This window comes from Artibeus jamaicensis, unplaced genomic scaffold (assembly GCF_021234435.1).
Source record: "Artibeus jamaicensis isolate MK-2021 breed Jamaican fruit bat unplaced genomic scaffold, CSHL_Jam_final contig_465, whole genome shotgun sequence".
NCBI lineage: Eukaryota > Metazoa > Chordata > Mammalia > Chiroptera > Phyllostomidae > Artibeus > Artibeus jamaicensis.
This window is the reverse complement of record NW_026521843.1, coordinates 18,110,045-18,132,521: the sequence shown is the minus strand read 5'-3', so window position 1 is coordinate 18,132,521 and position 22,477 is coordinate 18,110,045. Positions and strand designations below refer to the sequence as shown.

The 22,477-nt window shown below is 33.7% G+C and overlaps 1 protein-coding gene across 2 annotated transcripts in view; it reads left to right on the top strand.

Moving 5' to 3' along the window:
- Positions 1–21,638, top strand: part of MEMO1 (mediator of cell motility 1) — a 112,790-nt gene extending 91,152 nt beyond the window's left edge. Inside the window, exons 6-9 of one of the 2 annotated variants that reach the window (XM_037146597.2) lie at positions 38–180; positions 8,172–8,248; positions 18,390–18,494; positions 20,050–21,629. In XM_037146597.2, the coding sequence (XP_037002492.1) occupies positions 38–180; positions 8,172–8,248; positions 18,390–18,494; positions 20,050–20,181 (457 nt within the window). In that variant the 3' untranslated portion in view covers positions 20,182–21,629. Of the gene's footprint in view, positions 1–37; positions 181–8,171; positions 8,249–18,389; positions 18,495–20,049 lie in introns of both variants that reach the window. The other variant, XM_037146596.2, reaches the window with a different exon arrangement.
- Positions 21,639–22,477: the final 839 nt, after the last annotated feature.

The following is a 22,477-nucleotide window of genomic DNA, read 5'->3' as shown; positions in this document are numbered from 1 at the left end:
TACTTCTTAAGTGACTTTTTTTTCTGTTTTCTTTAAGCCATAAGGATGAGTTTACCATTATTCCTGTACTGGTTGGAGCTCTGAGTGAGTCAAAAGAACAGGAATTCGGAAAACTCTTCAGTAAATATCTAGCGGATCCTAGTAATCTCTTTGTGGTTTCTTCTGATTTCTGCCATTGGGGTAAGTTCTAGATTTTAACATATCATGGTAGCTATTACATACTGTGGTTAAAGGTATCTTTTCATTCTAAGCTGTTTTTCAGTTCTCTGTCACTTTTCTTGGAAAGTTTTACTTTTAGCAGCAATGTTTAAAAGTGAATAAAAAGTCTCTTGGTCATTTAAAAAGGATCAGATTATAATAGTGGATTATGAAGACATTTCCAAAGGCGACTGGTATAATTGGATTCACACCGTGAGGGCATCCTTGCTTAGGCACTTACATTAGTGGGAGTTAAAATCTTTTAACCCCATTTCCAGGTAGAGTTGTGTGGTAGATGCCCGAAGTAGATTTTTTGGTGTATAAAACAAATTTTCTTCTCTAGAACACAGAAGAGCACTCTGTGCAATGGCAGTCCTTTTCCACATTTTTCTTTTTGTAATTAGTCTTTTTTTTTCTTTCTTTTATTCCTTTGATGCTTAATTTTTGCCCATGATTGCTGTCAGTGTAAAGTACCTTCCAAAGATTGTGACATGTTGGCAGTTAGCAAATGTGGTTTTCATTGGGAATGGTTCATAAGGTCAAGGACTCCTAAGTGATTTTTATTATTATTGTGAGTTAAAAGAATAAGGAAGCTTCACAGTGAATAGATCATAAAGAAAGTGAGATATTTATCAGTGCTTTTTTCAGTAAATTTTGATTTTTGAATTCTTTGGACAAAATTTGCTCGTTTACTCTTCTAGAATATTTCTGAATACTGTTCATTGTAGGACGTATCTTTGACTCATGTGTTCATTGGTTTAAGGGTGCCACTACCTATTCATCCTTCAGATTGCTTTGATTATAAAGAAAGCATAAGGCACAAGACCATAAATTTTAAGGTGGAGTGCTAGAATGGCCTGAAAAACATCCTCAGTGAGATCTAGGGAGCCCTGGCTTTTTACCTCTAACCCATTCATTGCTAGAGTTAACTCAACATTTATCTGAACTGTTTAGGCTGGCATTTTCTTCTGTTATGTTGTGCTATGAGTGGCCTTGAAATTTCAATTCAAAAGAATCATCCTCCCTAGTGGTATTTTTATTTAAGGCACCAATTTCTCAGTGGGGTGGATTGTCCTCCAGGGGGCATTTGGAAATGCCTCAAGACATATTTGATCATCACAGCTTGGTGGGTGGGCGGTGAGGATGCCACTGGCACCTAGTGAATATATTCCAGGGAAGCTGCTCAGTGAATATCCTATAATAATGCACAGGAATGCCCCTACATTGAAGAATTATTTTGCCCAAAATATCAGTAGTGCTGAGGTGAAAGCTCTTGTTTAGGGTATTCATAGCTGTGCTACTTTGCCGTACTTCCTCAGATGTTCTCAGGGGTCTTTAATGACAAATTCACTTGGCTACCTTCGGGAGATGTTATTTTTTGTGGTTATAAGTATATTACAGTGGTACCTTGATACTCGTTAATTCGTTCCAGAACTTGCGATGGAGTGTCAAAACCCATGAGTACCAATTACCAAATGATGAAGCATTCTCTCTGGTGCAGTGGTGTCATGACTCACTCAAGTTCTAGCGAGTGAGACGAGTCCTGAGCAAGTGCTGAGTGCTGAAACATTTTCTTGTTAAAATGTGACGAGCACAGAGTTTGATGAGTTCTGAACTGACGAGTACCAAGGTGTGACTATACTTATATCTGAGGGCTAGGTAGATGCTTAAAAGAGTTTCTTGGGAATTCTGAAGTTTAGTAATAGTTGATCTTAAAAATTAAGGTGCATCATATTGGAAAAAAGGGCTATTTTTCTTTAGTATTATAAATTTGAAATGGTAATAATGTTTTAGAAATTAAAAATTCATGAAGCATTTGCCCCTTCCCTCTTCACTTTTAAGGCTCTTATGCATCACTTTAAATCACTCCATGATTTAAATAATTGGTTCTCATGATACAGTTTTTCAGGGTCTCAGCCCTTCTCCTAGGTTGGCACCATGTGCCGCCCCAGCATAGATCCATGCAGAACGCCTTAAGTATTAAGGTGTCAGTGGCCACCTTAACACTGCTCTTCTCTGTGGGGTCGTTCTTTACCTCACTACTGCATTTGAGAGTAAACAAACCCTACTGCACTACTATATTTAAGTATAGTGTGGAGAGAAAAACAAATTTTGTGTTACATTCTATCTAGATTCTCAGAAAATTATTTAAGTCATTTGATCTAATGTCTTGAAAATTTGGGACTTAAATTACAACATACATTTTTCTGGTGATCGTGGAATGTGAAACATAGGCCAAAACATATTTATATTTATGTTTGGTGGTTAAGTAATACAACTTTTTCAGCTGTTTGTTTTTTCACTTACTATCACTAACAATATCCATCAAGTGTTTACTTTGTGTGTATGGAAAGCATTGTACTGATTCTACTTAGGAAACTTGATTGAGGTTTGGGGGTAAGTTGAAGGTGTTGTAAGGATGCTATTCAAAAATTGGTAGTCTCTTTTCTAAAGTAGTAATAGTAACTGTTATTCTTGTAAAGTGAGATTTATATTCTATTTAATATGCCTATTGAAATAATATGTATCATTGGCTAGTTATGGGCTAAACTGCCTTGGAAGTTGTTTCTTATTTCTCAAGTTTGTGATTCGGTGGCACTAGTCATCTTCTCTGAATTAGTGAGTGCTGTACTCCCATCTCAGGTATCTAACTTTTTTCATGAAGGTAATACTCAGTGGTTTCTTCCTTTTTTAAAGATACTCTACAGTTTGATTTTTACCATGCCAAAGGAATGATAACACTGGATTCTAAGTCATTCTACAGGAAAGATTCAGTTCCTTGAGAACTTAAGAGACTTTAACATGTTTTTTGTTAGACTCTTAACACATTCTATATTTCTAAATAGCTGGTTTTTTGAAGAAAAGTCTATTAATGGATTATGGTACAGTTGATAAAATTACTCACGTGTACAGTAGAATTTTTTTATTTTTGCTGAATAATACAGTAGAGTACTGGCAATGACATTTCTCACTTCTAGTCGTTGTTTCCTTTTGTGTATTGTCCAGCTTTTGTGAGGAACAAAGTGAGAAACTTGGTGATAGAGACAGTTGGGAGACCTAGGTGTAGCTGGAAGAATTTTGCCTTGCTGATTTTGTTAGCCAGTGTGCATTTACTTCCTTTTTTAAAAGTGCTTTAAAGGTGTCCATCTTTCAGATCCCACTTACCTTGATTCAGACTTGAAGCAGGTATTAGAGAGATACAAAATAGAGTCTCATTTCCTTCTTGGGTGAGGGGAGCTAAGGGAGAGTTGGGAACCTAGAGTTTGTACTCCCTTTCTTACTATCTCCTCATTTGGATTCACTTGCAAAAACCCTGCACTTCAATGCTTGCCTTTTATCTTATTGGCTCAGTAGGATGATGTTTCTCCGCTAACACAAGGATCCCATCTCTTTTCATTTTTCCTGTTACTATCAGGAAGAGTGACATATGGGAAAGGACATTTGCTGCTAATATTTGATTTTTACCCTGGTTAAATAAGGTTGTCCCCATACTTTGTATACTTACCAAGTTCCACATTCTATAGGATGGCTCCATAATAAGAGAATTTTTTCTGGGCCTATTTTAGTTTTTGTAATTAGTGGGATTTTTATTTTATTTTCCTAAGTTTCATTTTATTCTTCTTCATATATACTGTTAGTATTTGTGTTTTCCTGAGTTCTCTGAAATTTATGTTTCCAAATTTAGACTATTAACAGCTTTCAGTAACAATTTTTAGTTAACTTTAAAGAAGTTACTAAGTGAAAGCGGAGCTAACAGAAACTGATGATTTAAAAGTGGATTCATGCTTTTATTTGATTTTCCTTTTATGGTGGTTTTAAGTACAAATCAATTTCAGTACATTTACTTGGTAAATATCAATGATAAATTATATTCTTTTAAAAAATATGAATAAAATTTATTTCTGTCACTTCAGCAATTTTGGATTTTTACCTCTGAACTTATTATATTTGTCTAGGTTTACATAGTTTTTTTCATAAATATGTGCCACCTGTTAAAAATTATCCTTCTAAATACTTATATCTTTATCCAGATTTCTACTGTAATATGTATTAAAAAGTGATTATTCACGCATACTCTTCCTCCTTTATGTTGTTAGTCTCTTGGGATAGACAGGGTATTACTACTTTGTAAATATTTAATTTGCTTAAGGAATAAGTCAGCTAATTCCTGAAATATATCTTACCCTAGCTTTGATATTTATACATACTGACTTCACATATTTAGGTTTTTGATCTTTTGAAAGTTTGAGAGAAGGCTAATACTTTTACATTATAACTAAGGTTTCAGAATGAAAGGGCTATAGTAGTTTGCTTATAAAAATGATTACCTTATTTGATGCTGCTCAGAATATATTTCCTTTGTGAAATATCTATTTTTTTCTTTGATAGTGATCTCAGTTATGAATGTTCCCAGTTTTAATTCTTTAGCAATCCATCTCACAGGTTCTGAGTTTTACTAAAGTATTTTTAAATATCTTAACATATAAACATAAAGTAATTAAGTGAATGTATAACAGTATAATTTTTACTGGACAAATGTCTGAAAGTGTCTTATTGACTGGTCTTTTGAGGGCTTTATAGATTAGTTTTCCAAGCTCCTCGTTGAATTCCGCAATCCAGCGTATAGCTTAATGTTGAGGTATTTAGTATACATATTCTTTTACTTTTTGTTTGAGGTACTTAAGAAGTAGTGTGGGTTCTCGTACATTCATTGTTATGTTTGTCCTCATTAGTTGTGTGTGAAACAGACATCCCTGGAGCTGATTCTCCACACTCTGTGAATCCACTCATTAATCACCAGTCACCTTTGGAGATGGGAAAATTACTTACCTGTATTTCTTTTTCTCAGAAAGCGTGCTCTGGAATGGATTCACAAATGAGCTACCCTCCTTCCCTCAAAGAGTAAGGTTTCTACTTTACAGGATTTTTTTTCTTGGGTTATTTTTTCTCTCATCTTTTGAATTTGAAAAGAACTGAGGGAAGGCACCTGAAGAAACCACTGACAAACTCACTAGGGGAGTTCCAAAGCTTGTGCTGCCCCTAGGGGCAGCCACAATGGCTCTTAAAGCTAGAAAGCTCATACTTGGAGTTGAAACAGGGGCTCAGAGAATCCATTTTCCCAGTGTACCTTCTGAAAGGATAAGTTTCAGGTAAGTAATTTTCTCTTACTATGTGATATGCTTTATTCATACTTGTAAAAGTACACAAGTCTAGTTCTCCAGGTGCAGAGGCAACTGTGTTTGCTCAGTTTAGGTGGGTAAGCTTCAGTGACTGTTAGAAATATTGATTGTAAAACAAACTATGTCTGCACAGGAGGTACATGAAGTGGTAATATAGTATAAATTAGCAATAAATATTTAATTAAAGGTACATTTATGATTAGGGTATTATGATGTTATTGTCATTTATTTCTTATTAAGTAAAATCTTGGTAAACTTATTTTTTTAGTAATTAGAAACAAAAAAGATCTTTTGAACTCAAATCCAAATCTAATTGAAATTGAGTGCATAGTGGTAGCACGTGCACACACACACAAGCTGCGATGGTGGCAGTTACTCATTTTAAATTAGATGCTTTCTGTATGTGCATCGACCAGAATAAATTAATTTTCTGGAATAATTTTTAAATATTTGTACAATTTTTAAAAATTGTGAGACAGTTTGAGCTGGTATAAGTTAGATTTTTTTCAGTGTAGTAGCTATATGTAGTGTGGATTTAGCTTCTTAACAGATAGATTCTTTAGAGCTCATCAGATATTTCTACTCAGTTCTCCCAACTATTGGCTCATTGATTTGCTGTGTATTTTGTCTTATTAAGTTACATGTTGATTTAGCATTTTTAGGTTTCAAACATTCTATGTACTTTTACTTCAGAAGTAGTTTTAAGTACACCTTATCTCTAAAATGATCCATGTGAACAAGACAACATTTTTAAGTATAGTTACCCTTTGCACTAAGGCAAGTTTAGCCACCTTCACCTATTTGAAATAGTAGCTCTGAACCTGGAGATAAGCCACACAGACTTTCGAGGTGCAAATGGCGATCACAAAGTACATGTATTTTTCTTTGCGCCCAAGAGTAGTCTTCAGAAGAGACAGTTATTTCCTGGTCACAGGGACTATTGACAGTTAAAAATAATAGCTATTTCTAGAAGAAAGAGCAAGGAATGCGTTAGTATATACCTGAAGCAGGTCAGGTTCAAAGAATGTTCATCTTGATTTCTTACAAGGATATTGCTTACTTCAGTGACATCGAGTCAGAATTTCCTTGTCTAAGATTATTCATGCAATTGTTCCTTCAAACATTTTGGACAGCTTTATCAAAAGAACTTGAAATTGAAGTAAAAGTCAATAACTGTTTGAATCAATGAATTATTGTGACAGACTTTAGATTTGTTTTTGAGCCTGCTGACAGTCACCTGGCAAATAGGAAAAATGGGGTAAATTATATATTTTTCTATTAAGTAGAAGGAAGTATATACATCCTTTAGAGACAAACAAATCTATACCTAATCCTAAATTTTGAAAGAGTCTGATGAATTATTTAATATAGGGACATTGAGTGCTGAATTGTCACTGCTTAAGAATTTTTTAGTGCAAGGACTGTACTGAGTCTCAGTGTTTACAGGAGAGGTTTTTATGTTCAGAATGCAGATAATTGTCTCAGAACATCTTGCTTGATTCTAGGATACCACGTAAGATGCAATATTGATTTAATAATGGCTCTTGGGGGAAAATAAGAACTGCTACATTGAGTAGTGCTACATAGTAATGTATATGAAAATTTAAAATGTGACAGTTAAGGAAATATGTATATTGTAGAAAGGTGACCATCAGAGATAACCAGCATCAGCAGGTAACTGAAGTTTTAAGAACTGTGCTGTCTGGTTTTTCCAAAGAGACATCAAAAGGGCTTTTTATAACTTTCTACTGCTCATTATTTATAAGATGGTGTTTTTTTAGGAAAGTGTGAGGTTAATAATTGAACATGTGAGCTTACTCTGAAAATGCACCGCAAGACACATAGTGTGTGCACACATGCATGACTGGTGTGCTGTAATACCTTTAGAAGTGCATTTTGGTGACTCTTTGCAAATAAGGAAATATAAAAGTAGTAAGTTCTTGGAAATAAAGATGTTGCTGGAAAAAAGGTTTAGATGCACCATAATCAGTATAACAGTCCACAGTTAGTATGTGGGTCTATGATACATTTCTTTTCGTTTTTCTCTGACTTGAATAAGAAGAAAAATTTATTTCCACAGTATTTTGTTTTCTGTCTTCTTTTTGAGCTTCTTGCATTTTACCCTCTGTTTGGAGAACAGCGAGACATGGAATGTTCTCTGCTTGTACCCTTACTGAGATTTTATTGTCAGAGTAGGACTATTTATTATATTCTTTTGTGAATCCTATTTTAAGGCACTTGTATTGATACTGTTCCAAGTAGAAAGTTTTGTGAAAATGAGATAAACTTTTTTTAAGTCATGAAAATCACAGAGACCACATATATCTCTGATCTACACATTTTTTTCCTATAATAGAGATCAAATCTTTGCATTTGTAAGCAAAAGCTAAGCTTTCGTTGACTTGTTACATTGAGACAGTTCCCTTAAACCAAATTTTCTTGCATCATATTCTTTGGGTTTACTTTTCATTGTAGACTGATATAATATATTTAACAATGCTTCTAACTTTTAAGCTGTTTCGTTTCTTTAGTCTTTTGTATTGCTCGTGACTATAAGGTTTTATAATTTGAAATAGTTTTAACATCATAAAACACTGGTGATATATCATTTCTTTATTACCTTCCCAAATATGCCTTTTATTTTTATGTACAAGGGCTTTTGGGAATGATTCTCTCAGAGGCTTAAGCTGTGCTTTGCCTTCCTTGAGAACTGAAATTATTTGGTAAGCGCTTGCTTTCTTTTTAGCTTCTAATTTTTCCCTATTTTATTTTGTACATGATATTTGTTTCAAGGTCAGAGGTTCCGTTACAGTTACTATGATGAATCCCAGGGGGAGATTTATAGATCCATTGAACATCTAGATAAAATGGTAAGTCTTTCAGGTGTGGGGTTTTAATGCTCTAAGATTTCTTTAATTTCAGATTAGTGATTCAAGACTTAATATGGTGAAATATACAATGGACTAATAATTCTTTATCTTTAAATGTGCAAAATATAGTTGATAATCATAAGAATATTGGTTATAAAAATGATCCCTGTTCTATTAGTAGGAATTTCCTTTGTCATTTTATTTGGTTCATGAGACTACTTAACAATAATAAGTAGATTAGGGTTTTAGATACTATTTGGGGGAAAAGTTTTAGGGACAACAGGGTACTAATGCCAGTACTTGCTGTTAAGTAGAAATAACCAGAGCAAATTTTCGGTTTATTTTATTACTTAATTCTATTTTTGGCCATATAGTTTTTTTCTTAAATGGAATTTCAGTTTCTTATTTTAAATACAGAATTTTAAAATGATTTTATTTTTTACCTGGCCCAGGAATACAGTAGACAGTGATTCCGTCATTTTCCTTGAAGTAGTATGGTAGCGATAGTACTTCTTTAGTATTTAAAAAGTCCTGTAAGTTATTTTGGTATCTGCTCATAAACATTGTTGAACCTAGCAGGTGTATCACTAAATTGCTGTGACCTTTGACAGATCCTTTGAATTCTCTCATCCTCAACTTGTCATCCTTAAGATGAGAGAATTGGAGTAGATGGTCTCTAAATTGTCTTTAAACTCTGCCAGCACTTAAGTCTGTTATTTGTTAAAATGAACTTTACCACTGTGTTAAAAGCTTTATGCATATGCTTTAGTACAAGAATATTTAGTCTAAAGTAGGTAGAACCTTTTAGTAAGAAATCTAGATCTGATCTTATAGGTAGATTTATACTGCATTGTACATTTTATTAAGAGACAGATAGAATGAGTTCAAATGTAGTTACTTAAGAGATTTTATTATATTTAAATTCATCTTGTTACTTTAAGTACAGTTACGGCCTAATATTTTTTACCTTTGGGATTTTGTCTAGATTTTAGGTTACTGACTTTTCTTTTGGTTTTATTGTCATTTCATTCTTTTCTGATTTCTAGTTCTAATATTTTTTTGAGGTTTGGCTGTCATTTTCTTCAGAAAACTCTTCTGGTTCATTCATCACTTATTTGCTTCATACAGCAAATGCTTAATGGGTGTCTGTTGTGTACTGGCACTCTGTGCAGTATTGATGATATTAAGAAGAGAAAACATGGCCTCTTACGGAGTGGGGCTTACAGTCTAGTTTTCGAACAGGCTTAAAAAGAAGTTACTATAATATAGAGATGTAAGAAATATTTAGAAGGTAGTGTGGACACAGTGGTCTCCTTACTGTTCCTCAGAAATGCCATATGTATGCCTAGCTTAAAGCTTTACCCTTTTTTGTACTTGGCTGTTTCACTTACCTTACGGCTTTGCTCAGCTTTCACCTTTCCGGTGAGGCCTACTGACCCCCTAATTAACTTTGCATCCTGTATACTCAACCCATTCAGCATTCCCAACCCGCATTACCTGGCTCTGCTTTCTTTTCTAACAAACTAAAAATTTGACTGACTTATTACAGTTACGTTAGTTGGGTTTTTTTTTTTCACTAGTGTGTCTGAAATGCTTAGAATAATGATTTGAACATAAGTAGGTGCCCAGTAAATATTTTTCAAATGAATGAATTATTGCATATGACTTTCTAATATACATAATTAAATTAAATAAATACCCTAGGTTAATGAGAAAGACATGAAATGAAAGTAATTTATAACAAATTAATATATATTTAATAATGTATATACCCAGGCACAGTTTTTATTAGTAAAGACATAATGAAGTAGTTAGATGCTTACACACATAGTATCATTAATATAATACTACAAATGGGAGTGTACACAGTTATTTTGTATTTGTGACTAAGTTACATTACTGAATGACTTGATTTTTCAAATGGTGATCAATTCTTAGTAAAGTTGTAAACTAAACACAGTATACAGTCTCCTTTACTTTATAAGGTAGTTCCATTCCTGGGGAATCTATGTAATTAGAATGTATATAACTCCTTTATGTTTGTATGTAAAATGGAGTTAGGAGGTAGATAATTACAAGCAGGTTTGTCACCTACATGGACGTGTGAAAGTGCCGTGGGATGAGAACAGTACTGTGTGTGTGGGGCTGGCCTGTACTGCAGGACGGTCAGCATCCCTGGAGTTCGCCAGTTGCTTCTTCTCATTATTGGAACAACCCAAAAATATGGCCACAATTTTTCATTGTGCCCCTATGGTGAACAGTTGTTCCATGAACTTACACTGCTTTTTTCTTCATCTTAGTACTTATTACTCTGTGACCGTGACTTAGTATTTGTTGATGATAACTTCCTCTATTAATTAGGTTATAAGATTCATGAGATTAGCATCTTTGTCAATTTTGTATCAGCCTGATAGTGGGTATTCAGTATATATATATTGCTGAATGAATCAATGAAAGAATGGATGGGGGAGTGGTGAGAAATGATGCTAGAGGATCTAGAACAGATTGTTTAAAGAATATTAAGTAGGGAAGTGATAAATTAGATTGTATTTGAATAGATCATAGAGCTGCAGTGGAGCACATGAGTAGGAGGGATGCCAGGGGAGAAGTGGAGGGGTTAGTGGGGTAATTCAGGTGAGAAATGGTAATTTAAACACTGGATGGGGAAGTGGTGGTAGAAGAGAGGGCCAGAGTGGATGTATTCCGTATATTTAAAAGACAAATTTATGACTGGACTTGGAGAGGGAAGTGTCAAGGAGGGCTCCTGAATATCTTATTTATGCTACTCCTAGGGTGTTGCTGTTCACTTAGGTCAGAAACACGAAAAGGTAGGCCCACCTTTTTTAGGAGGTAAAGAGATCATAAATTGTGTTAGGGAATATTTTCTGTTGCCTTTAAGATATCCAAGTGAAGATGTCAATCAAGTAAGTAGGGATTTGGATTTTCATTTTGCCAGTTTTTTTATTAAGATTGATTTCTTTCTTCTTTCTTTGATTTCTTTATTTATTTGTTTATAGAGAGACAGGAAGGGAAGGAGAAAGAGAAGGAGAGAAACATTGATATGTAAGAGAGACATTGATCAGTCACCTCTCACACGCCCCACATTGGGAACCTGGCCCACAATCCAGGCATGTGCTCCAGCAGGAATTGAACTTGCAGCCTTTTGGTTTGCAGGATGATATCTCAGCCAGTCAGGCCACCACCTAATTTTAAAACAAGATTCTTTTTAAAATGTTTTTCTTTGTAATAGCGAAGTACATTGGCTTGGCAGTCATTTTTTAGTGCACTTGCAGTGAAGGTGCTGGTGGGGATGTGGTAGTAAGCAAGCAGACATGATCTCATAGAAAGTTTACTCTCACGGGAGGGAAATACACATTGTTTAAAAAAAGGTAAGAATGTATGTTAGTTGCCAAAAGCAGTGTGCGCTGTACAGAAACTATTAAAAGGGTTTTGAGATAATTGATTCGAGGCTGATTGGAGAAAGACTTCCTTGAGGAGCTACATTAAACTGAGATGTAAATGTTGAGGAACAGTAAACCAAGTAGTGGTCAGAGGGAGGACCTTTTAGATGGAAGGAGCTGCTAGTGTAAAGACCTGAAGATGGGAAAGATACTGGTGTGTCAGACGGGGGAAAAGGGCCAGTGTTGCAGGAGTATAGTAGTTGAGGATAAGAATGGTACAAGCTGTGATATGAGAGGCAGGAGTCAGATAATGCAGGGCTTTACGTTCCAGGGTAAGAAATTTACGGAAGTGTAGTGGGCCATGAGATGTTGTAGTTTACATATTGTAAAGGTTACGCTGGCTGTTGTAGCGAGTAGGTTCTGCAGCAGTGTCAGGAGTAGTAACAGTGGGCATTGGCAGTGGTTTAAGGAGAGAGGGTAGGCGGTAATGAAAGCCGGGCAGGGATGAGATTGTCTGCTGTAGTAATCATTAATCATCAGTCTGTTTTTACAACTGAAATAGTCTGTGGAACTTTTTCAAAATCGGCTTGCTCATGCCTGCCCCTGGAGATCCCCTTTCAGTAGTTTGGAAAGAGTCCCAAAATCTTTATTCCTAAAATAGTTTGTAGGTAAGTTTTTATCACTGTGCTTCCTGATCTGTTGAAGAAGAACAAAATGTCCTTGTTTTCTCCAATATTTAGCTATTTAAATCACTTGCGAATTTTAGTCAGGCAACATTTAATTTTTTAAATGTAGGAATTGGTAAATCAGTGGATGATGCTTTTAGCATAAGGAAGATGTTTTCCTCAAAACATTGACTTACATGTTATGTTGTTCACAAGCAAGGGAATATAATAGAATCCTTTGGAATGCTCTAGAATTGTGTTAACATTTAAATCCTTTAATATTCTTTGTTATTCTATATTTGTGGTATATGTAACATCCATACTCAACAATTCTTTTAGCCTTTCTGCTAGCTCTATGTCAATTGTTAGTTTGTATTGAATACTAGTTTTATTTGTCTCTCCTGATGTGTACAATCAGTTAGATAGACCTTGGTTTCTTACTTTGAGCCAGAGCAAAAATGAGTATCATTTACACATTAGCATGATTCTTATAACTTTTCCAGAAAATGTTGCCTTTTCTGTTAGTTAAATCTTTGAAATTTCAAAAAGTATAAGTAGAATTGGTGAGCTTTAGGTGACTTGTAAATCTGCATCTGATTTACCTTACTTTAGATGTCTAAAGTTACCAGAGTATAGCATTAAAAAATTTATTTAAATAGCTTGGAATACAATTTCTGAATGTGTCAAGCATTTGCTTCATGTTAATATACTTGACTTTATTTATTTAAAGATTCTATTTATTTATTTATTGAGAGCAGGAAAAGGAGGGAGAAGAAGAGGGAGAGAAACACCAATGTGTGGTTGCCTCTTGCCTGCCCCCAACAGGGGACCTGGCCTGCAACCCAGGCACGTTTGATTCCCTGACTGGAAATTGAACCGGTGACCCTTTGGTTCTCAGGCCAGCCCTCAGTCCACTGAGCCACACCAGCCAGGACTTGAGTTTAATATTTGATGTAACATTTCACTTGGAGTTGATTTCTGTGGTCCATTTATTGAAGCATTTATTTATTTACAGAATTTTTAAATGGCTCATAAATGTTTTGTTCTTTTCTTAGAATGCTGTTAATTCAAGTCATAAGTCAGTTCTGGGAATTAGAATGAATGGATTAAGAATAGTTAGCTCTGTTTATATACTTGGGCATGTTTTCATACATATGTGTATATATGTATACTGACTGTCAGGCATTTATTTTATTTTAAGATTTATTTACTTTTAGAGAGAGGGGAAAGGAGAGAGAAAGAGAAGGAGAGAAGCATCAATCTGTTGCCTCTCATACACTCTCAGTTGGGGACCCAGCCTGCAACCCAGACCTGACTGGGAATCCAGCCAAAGACCTCTTGGTTTGCAGGCGGGTGCTCAGTCCACTGAGCCACACCAGCCAGGACTAGGCAGACTCTTACATAATGTGTTTTCTTAATTGATTTATATAACCAATGGTAAATATTCTTCCCTGTATTCCTTTTTTAATGTATCAGTTTGTGTTATGTGTTATAAATAATCTTACTCATTTGAGAACCAATATCTTAGTTTCTATATACAGTCTTTTAGAGCAAATAGAGTATGATGGTTCTCTGTATAAGTATTATAAAATATTAATAATTCTAATTATAGTAATTATACATTTGGAGAGTTTTGATAGTGACATTTTTAAGTATAAAATTTTAGATTTAACCTTTTCAAAATTTGTGTGTTTATTAAGTTTTGGTTCTTTTTGTTATCAGAAAAGTCTTACCAAATGTAGTTATTAAAAAGCTTGAAAATAAATGAAAGTATTTCCAGGTTCTAAAAGCAAAAGAAAAATGGCTGTTTTATTACAAAATGTTAACACCGCTTGCATTTGAGTATCTTGGAAATTAATTATGCGAAAAAAACACATAAGAAATAAAAGTAATATATGAGAAAACTAATTGGATCTTTCAAATGATGGAAGGGGGAGAGAGAAGGTAACTAGTTATGGGAGATGTAGATTGTGAAAGTCATGATGTTATTGGCTACTGACCATGTTTTTTGGTAACTAGTACTTTGTAATTTCAGTAATTACAGTAAAGAAAGCGGAGCATATTTTAAGACAGTGATTTTTGCTAACTTTTTGGATCAGCACTTGAAACATTAGCTATATTTTATATGTATACATGAATCATATGTTTCTGTACCACTTTTTCTGTACCACTTTGACATAGACCAAAGTTTCAGTATGGGCATTGGGCAAATTATAATTTGGCAGAGAGAATCTGAAAAAATGTCATTGTAGTCATCCTTATAACTTTTTTACTTTCTTCATTTATTAGTAGTCACTTCATTTTATTTGACCTTCAATTAATTATCTTCCCTTCTTCTACTCTTTTGAAAGTGAAATTTTTCATCTTTGTCTACTCATGCTTCTTTCTCTTGAATGTAGACCAATAGTTTCTTTAATAGTTTTCACTGCTATACTTTTAAAACATCATCAAGATAGCTATTTTGGATAACAATTTAAGATAACTATATATCATCTTTAAGATAGTACACTGCTTCTTGGCACTGCTATCTTTAGGGTGATTTTTTTTCCCACAAATTTTTTTTTACTCTAATATTTTATCTTGATGCCTCTTACAGAGACCAGAATGTTTCTTCCCTAGAGGTGTGCCCATCTCACCAACATAAATGTGTATCCTTGCTTAAAAAATTAAGTCCTACTGATTTGATAATATGGTGATTACCGTATTTTTTGGACTGTAAGACACACGTTTAAAAAACTTTTGTTGTTGGTGTTTGTTTTTTAAATCCACATTTTTTGCTTCAATTTTTCCCCTATTTTCCTCCTCTAAAACCTAGGTGTGTCTTATGGTGCAGACCCCAGAGGCACCTAGATTTTAGAGGGGGAAATTTTTGAAGCAAAAAATGTGGTAAAGAAGTTGCATCTTAGAGTCTGAAAATACAATAATTATGTTTTCATAGTTAAAAGACATGATTCCAGGTTTTATTTCTGAAAAGCCTCTAAAAAAGTTTTGCTATTCTTTGGTATTTATTTCAGAGGGAGATTTTATTCTTTGTGATAATATTTAAAATAAAAATTTAAATATTTTTATATAAACATTTTAAAAGGGGGAGATATTTGTTATTTTGCCAGAGTCCTGAATTTGATGGTTAGAACTGCCGCTTTCATTTAGGATTGCCACAGGGATTTGACTTTGCAAGCTTTTACCCATTACTTGTGAGCACAGTGATAGCTAGATTTCCTCTGCTCTTGTCCTCTCAAGGTAAAGAGTCAGCTTTCAGTCTGAGGATTTCTTGCCAAAGCTACTAAATTCCTTATAAATCCAGTCTGATTCATGTCTTAGAGTTGAATGGGTAGTGACCTGCTTCATTGCTTAATATTAGGTTAAACTTGTAGGAACAAATACTCAGTATGCAGGCTCTGTGCAAGCTTCCCGTTGCCTGGATCTCAGATTCACCGATCATGTCTTCCAGTATTGTAAGAAATAGAGAAATTAATTAAGCATATTTGAGAAGCATTTTACTTTTCATTATCTTGGAATTTTGGTAATGTTATTTCAAAATTGTTAGCATCAAAACTAAATATATACAAAAGCATATTTGCCAGTGTTCTTAATTAGTTAATGGATGTCCCATTTTGCAGTTTTATTACTATTATTGCTGTTGTTTGTGTACTTCATGAATTTTTCAGTGTAAAGACTTAAACTTTTCTCCTTTATAAAAAGGCGTAACTCTTAACTATCGTAGTCTTCAGAGAATTGAGTGGAGTGAAATTGATTCTTGCCCTGGTAGGTATATAACACACTTTAGAGAATTAAAATTTTAACTTTAATCCTTCATATTCTACTCTCAAAATTTTTTGTTGTTGTAATTAATTTAACCACTATCTCTTCATTTTGAACACTTTATTTAGTAGCATCTTCTCTGCATTTATAACTTTGTTTTTCTATATGAAAATTCTTGGTCAGTTGCTTTGAATTCTTTGTCTTCTAAAGTGGGATCATTAGTTGCCTTCTCTTTGAATTCCTCATGTCAACATATAAATTTGATAAGTTCAGAAATGTCCTTTGAGCTTTTGACATTAATACATACATTGGAACCTCAGTGTCACATAATTTATTAATGAGTGGGATTTTACTTAAGTAAATTCTCTTAGACTTCATCCAAGAGCATTAAAAAGTTCTCATGTAATATGTATGCCATATTTAAAGAATTATTAGTATGTCTTTTGTTTTACTACATCAAGCAGAGTAGTCAATGAGGAAGAGCCTAGGATTAAAAAATTTGAAGCTTTTAACCCTTTTTTAATGTCTCAGGTTTTTTTTAAAATCTTTAGGGAGTCATAGCTTGATTATCTGTATTTATGGAAGAGATTTATTACTTCATGTCTGCATTATTCTTGACTTAGAAATAATATGATTTTTTGTACCAGAATTATAATACTAATTGTTTATCTTAGGGTTAACTTTTTTAAAAAGATATTATTTATTTATTTTTAGTGAGAGGGAAAGGGAGGGAGAAAGAGAGGGAGAGAAGCATCAACGTGTGAGAGAAACATGGATCGGTTGCCTCCTGCATGCACCCCAGTTGGGGACCAGGCCCACTTTTGCTCTGCTGGACAACACCCAGCTAATGCAGCCCCATTGGTCAAAGCCTTAGGGTTTAGCTTTTAAAGTTAGCTTATGTGTCTCTGGGCTTACAACAAATGCCAGTGGAGACTGTTGGTGTGGAAGCCTTGTAGTTGAGTTGGCAGGGGAAACAGCACTGGTCGCAGAAAAGTGTGAGGCTGGGTACTTGATGTGGGAGCCGTTGAAAGTTGATTATACGTGTATATGCCTGTCTTTTAGGTATGTTTGTAAAAGAATGTGATGGTGTTTATGAGGGACTTGAATATTCTAAAAAAAGTTTATTTAAATTTTGATACTGCCATGACAATATTTATCTGTCATCTATTGATTACATTTTTCAGATGACTGTGATTTCTCTGGATGCTTTTACACATTGCTTGTTTTGTTAAAACGTGTTGAATATAATTTAAAAACTACACAATATATTAGTTAATTTCCTAGTTAAACTACCATTTACATCTATCCCAGAGGATATTAACCCAGTTTATTGAAAACAAATGTAAATTATTTTACCAGAATAAGAAAACAAGGTAAGGTCATTGCTGTATGAATGAGTGAGAATCATTACTTTATTTTGCTCGATTCAAATGAGTTAAAGTTGCTCTGTGTTAATTACGAGAACACAGTTTGAGTGCCTTTGCAGCAGAGCAGGGAGTTTAGTGTGAGGAGGGGACCCAGTCATAGCGGTGGTTTTAATGGCAGTCTAAAAATTGCGATTCGGAACAAAACTCTTGAAGATAGTATTCTTATTTAAAGTAGTAAAGAGATAAAAAGCATTTTTTAAGTTGTTCGTAAAAGGCCTATTTTGTTCAATCTTTTATTAATCTTATATGGGTTGAAAATTAAAAAATATGTAAACTATGTTATAAGTTTGTAGTATCTTTTATATTATTGCAAACCCACATAATTACTGATAATTTAAAATGTCTTGCACACTGTTAATATTTAAGTGTAGTTATGGAAATTGTTAAATTATAATCAATTCTTGATTATTTATGCCACTGGTAGGAGAAATACAGTGTATATGGTAAAAAACAAGCATATATTAAATTTAACTCCAGATTCTGATGAAAATTTTCACAATAGATTTACTTTTGTAAACATTTATATAAGAGAAATATAAAATTGTGATATGTTTGAGGATTATGAGCTAGGTAAAAACTAGTGAAGATGATGTAGAAACATACAAGGAGGTCAGGGGAAACTAAGGTGGAAATGAAAAGTTTTCCATTAATAAAATGTACATATTATTGAGAGTTGACTATAGTGAGACGAACTTTGAAGGAATGAGTTTGGTATTTCACAAGATTTTTTTTTTAATGTATTTTATATATTTCCTTTTAATTGAAAAGTTACCGTGTTTAGCTCTAAGTAACAGTTTAAAAATGTAACTAGGAAGTAATAAATTGTGTCCTTTCTTTTTCTTTCATTTTTTTCTCTTTCTCTTTCTCTCTCTCTCTCTCTCTCTAGGGTATGAGTATTATAGAACAATTAGACCCTGTATCTTTTAGCAATTACTTGAAGAAATACCATAATACTATATGTGGAAGACATCCCATTGGAGTGTTATTAAATGTGAGTATCTTTAGGAAGACTTGATTTTTTTAAAAAAAGATTTTATTTATTTATTTTTAGAGAGTGGAGACAGGAAGGAGAAAGAGGGACAGAAACATCAACGTGTGGTTGCCTCTCATGCACTCCCCCCTAGGGACCTGGCCTGCAACCCAGGCATGTGCCCTGACTGGGAATTGAACCGGCGACGCTTTGGTTGGCAGGTTCGCGCTCAATCCACTCAGAAGACTTGATTTTTAACATCTGATCCTATGATGTTTTAAAATATCTTAAATATCTTAAGGCATTTGTGATACCTTATTAGCATTGGTTTTAAGTACATATAGTCCATTTTCTTTCTAGTACATTTAAGAGAATTTGAATTTCTGTTGTCATGGTTACTTGAATACAGTTATTTATCACTGAAAGTCAGGCCAGTACTTTCGTTTAAATACAGAAAGTTATTTAGAATGCACACCCATTTTCTCTAGATCCTCAGCCAATTCCAGTATGCTTTTTATAAATATAAACCAAAGTAACCTTTTAGGAGATATGCTCTTACTGATTCCTTGGTTTTTATTTAGGGTCCTATACTCTGTAAAAATAAATGGAAGGTTTTGATCTTGAACTTTAGTTATGTATAAGTTAATAAAGCAAGATAGATGACATGTATATATTTTTATATATTTTTCTCTTTACAAGAAATCAGTTCATTTTTAAGAAATGGTAGTAATAGAAGTCTTGGTTAGCTGGCTTTTCAAAGAGATAATAACATTATTTTTTCCACTAATAAAACAATATGGATTTTCTGAAAGAAAATGCAATACTTTTTAAGAATGAAGAAAGTTGTACTCGTTAACGGGAGGAGAAAGTCACAGTGGGCTCATTGTTTGGAAAGACAGAGACATCATGGAGAAAATAGGTGGTCTGCAATAGTCTAGGGTAGGCATTGAAAGTACAGTGCTAATTTAATGTGACGTGAAAGACACTGCATTATGATTTTTACTAAGGGTTTTCTCTTACTCAGTGTAGACTAATTGGAAGAAAAGCCTATTAAGGGCTTAAATTAATTTCTGAAATTTAAACTAGAATAAGCTCTATTAATATCAGAATTGAATCAAATAATATTTTTATATAATGATGAACCAATAAAAATTAAAGTAAAAATCCTGGTATACTTCTTGAAACTTAATTTATATACATTTCAAACTTAGGCGGAGTCAGACAAAGAAAAGACAACAACATCTCAAGGTAGTAGAAGTAGCTACGGTTTAGTTTAGAGAATAGAGAGAAAGATTCTATGAGTTACTTGTTTTTTTAAAGTGGACTTATTAAATATAAGGGCAGGAAGGGGTGGGAGATGACTGATACTATCTAGAAGCTATTTTGGGAGAACTTCTTTGATAGAATGAAGTAAATTCTCATTTATTCCCATTTAATGAGAAATTCAAGAAACAGGTGAAGAGTGAAAGAGATCTGGGCTTTGGCTGTGAGGTGGAAAAAGTTAAGCCACCAGCACATTTAAAGATGGCTCATTTTTTCTATGCTGACTGTTTTAACCACATTTTTCTTTTTCCAGGCTATCACAGAGCTCCAGAAGAATGGAATGAATATGAGCTTTTCCTTTTTGAATTATGCCCAGTCAAGCCAGTGTAGAAACTGGCAAGACAGTTCAGTGAGTTATGCAGCCGGAGCACTCACGGTCCACTGAAGCTCTGAGTCCTCAGGGATGCCACCTGCACATGCTCATTCTCTGTTCGGGGTCCCAGCCCAGCCCTTACCAAGATCCTGGTCCTGGTTTGGGGGGATTCTGAAACCTCAAACTAATAGAACTTTCTTCTCTTCTTTTCTAGTAGGTGTAGTCCTTCCTTAATTTCAACTCATTAAAAATGCTTTATAGTTTAGGGCAGTGGAAGGAAGGCTGGCATCAAATATTTTGATCAAAAAAGATGGCAATGTGATGGCCCAGTTGTGGCATTTCTTTTGAAAGTAACTTGTAAAGCATTTACCATATCCTAAACTTGCACTCTTTGCAGACTTGTGCACATATATTCCGCTTTCAGAATAGTTTTGCAAATTGTACACAAACAAAAAAGGTGGAAGCTTTTTAATAAAGAAATTGCATTTATAAATGATCTGTATTAGAATATAATAATTCTCCAGTTATAGTTCATTACTACCCGTGTTGTACAACAGATACCTTCTATTTTAGTTGCTAATAAAGGGCTACACAACTCAAAATAGTCTGATTTAAACTTATTGCTCTGTGGTACATATGAAAATTGTTTTTATTAATTCATCTCAGAATTTTTATGTTAAAAGTGGTAAACTTCAGCTCTTACAAAAAATGTTAGGATGTATTTTATATTTTGCATATTTATGTGATTTTTTTATCACAGATATCAGAATCATATTTTAAAGTTAACTTTTTAAATGACATACAGTTTGTTTTTGTGTGTGTGGCATCACTTTGTGTCATTACTCTAATGTATATTCAAGATTGGTAAAAGAGCATAGATGTAGTCCTTCCCTTCAAAGACCGTGTTCAGTAGGCAGTGGTCTGCAAATGAGGAAACATTGGAGCATGTCCTAAAGTTTTTCGAGTCATTGCAGACCATACACTACTGCTATGCTTTTTTAGTACTCTAAGCAATTTGACTTGAATTTTTAGTAAGAAATCGTTAACAATAATAACAAAAAGCCACCAGATTTTCTTACAGTTCTAAAATTTTTTTGTCACAAATTTTGGTGCGGCTCTTCCAACTAAAATAATGGTATGGTGTTGTATTTCTTTCTTTAGCATAGACCAATTCTAGTCACTTTGGGGAAAAATGTAATTCAGTTAGTTAATTATTGGCCACCATGCATGTAATAGATTATACCTGTTTGAATCTAACACTGGGTACCTTTATTACATTGGAGAATGTTTGTATCTCCAGTGTTATGCCAGAATAGCACAATTTTTAGATGCCTTGCACCAATTTTATTTTAAGATTGCATATCTTATTTACTAAATATCAACTTTATATGTGCAAGAATTAAGATAAAATACTGCTATCTTTTGGATTCAAAATTACTCACCTATACATGTGTGGAAATTATACTCCTACATATTACTGATTTATTTCCCATCATTTGTATACACTTTTGAGTGCTATAAATATTTATTCCTTATTTATTATATAGACTATAAAAATTTCAGAATTGACTATAAAATGAATTTTTAATGTTTTCTGAGTATAAAACTAATTATTACTATTATGGAAAATTTAGAAAATACCAAAAAGTCTAAAAAAGAAAAAATTATTTGCAATTTCACTATCAGATAACACTGTTAATAATTTTTGTATTTTCTTTCAGACTTTGTCTATGCTATTTATATGTATGAGTGTGTATATGTGTTTGTGTGTGTGCATAATAACAATATTGAGATTATATTGACCAGATAGTTGTATAGCCTACGTTTTATAACTTAACATCATAAGTACTTCCCCATGTCTTTGAAAATGTGATTTTTAAAAATGGCTGCTTAATATTCTATTGTATGACTATACCATAATGGAACCCGTTCTCTTTTTGGATATTAGATTGTTTCTAATATTTCACAATTATACATAATAGCAGGATGGACATCTTTGTATGTGCAACTTGAACTCTATATTAGACTAGTTCTATAGGGTCTATTCATGGGAATGGGGTAATTGGTTTAGATGCTGAGAACTTTTTAGGCTCTTTAAAATATGGCCAAATTCCCCTTAGAAACTTTGTGCCAAATTAGCAATATATGAGTACTCATACTGCTCCTTATCCACTATTATTTTTTTAATCTTTGACAGTTTATTTGACAGTTTGTGTTTGTTCTTTTGATTATTCTAATTAATGAGTGGCTTTACAATGAATCATTTTTTCTTCTGTAATTTTCTAGTTGATTGTTTAATAAAAAACACAAGAGGGTTGCTTAGGTTGAGTGGGCAGTAGCCTTATTAGTATGTTTACTGTACATTTGA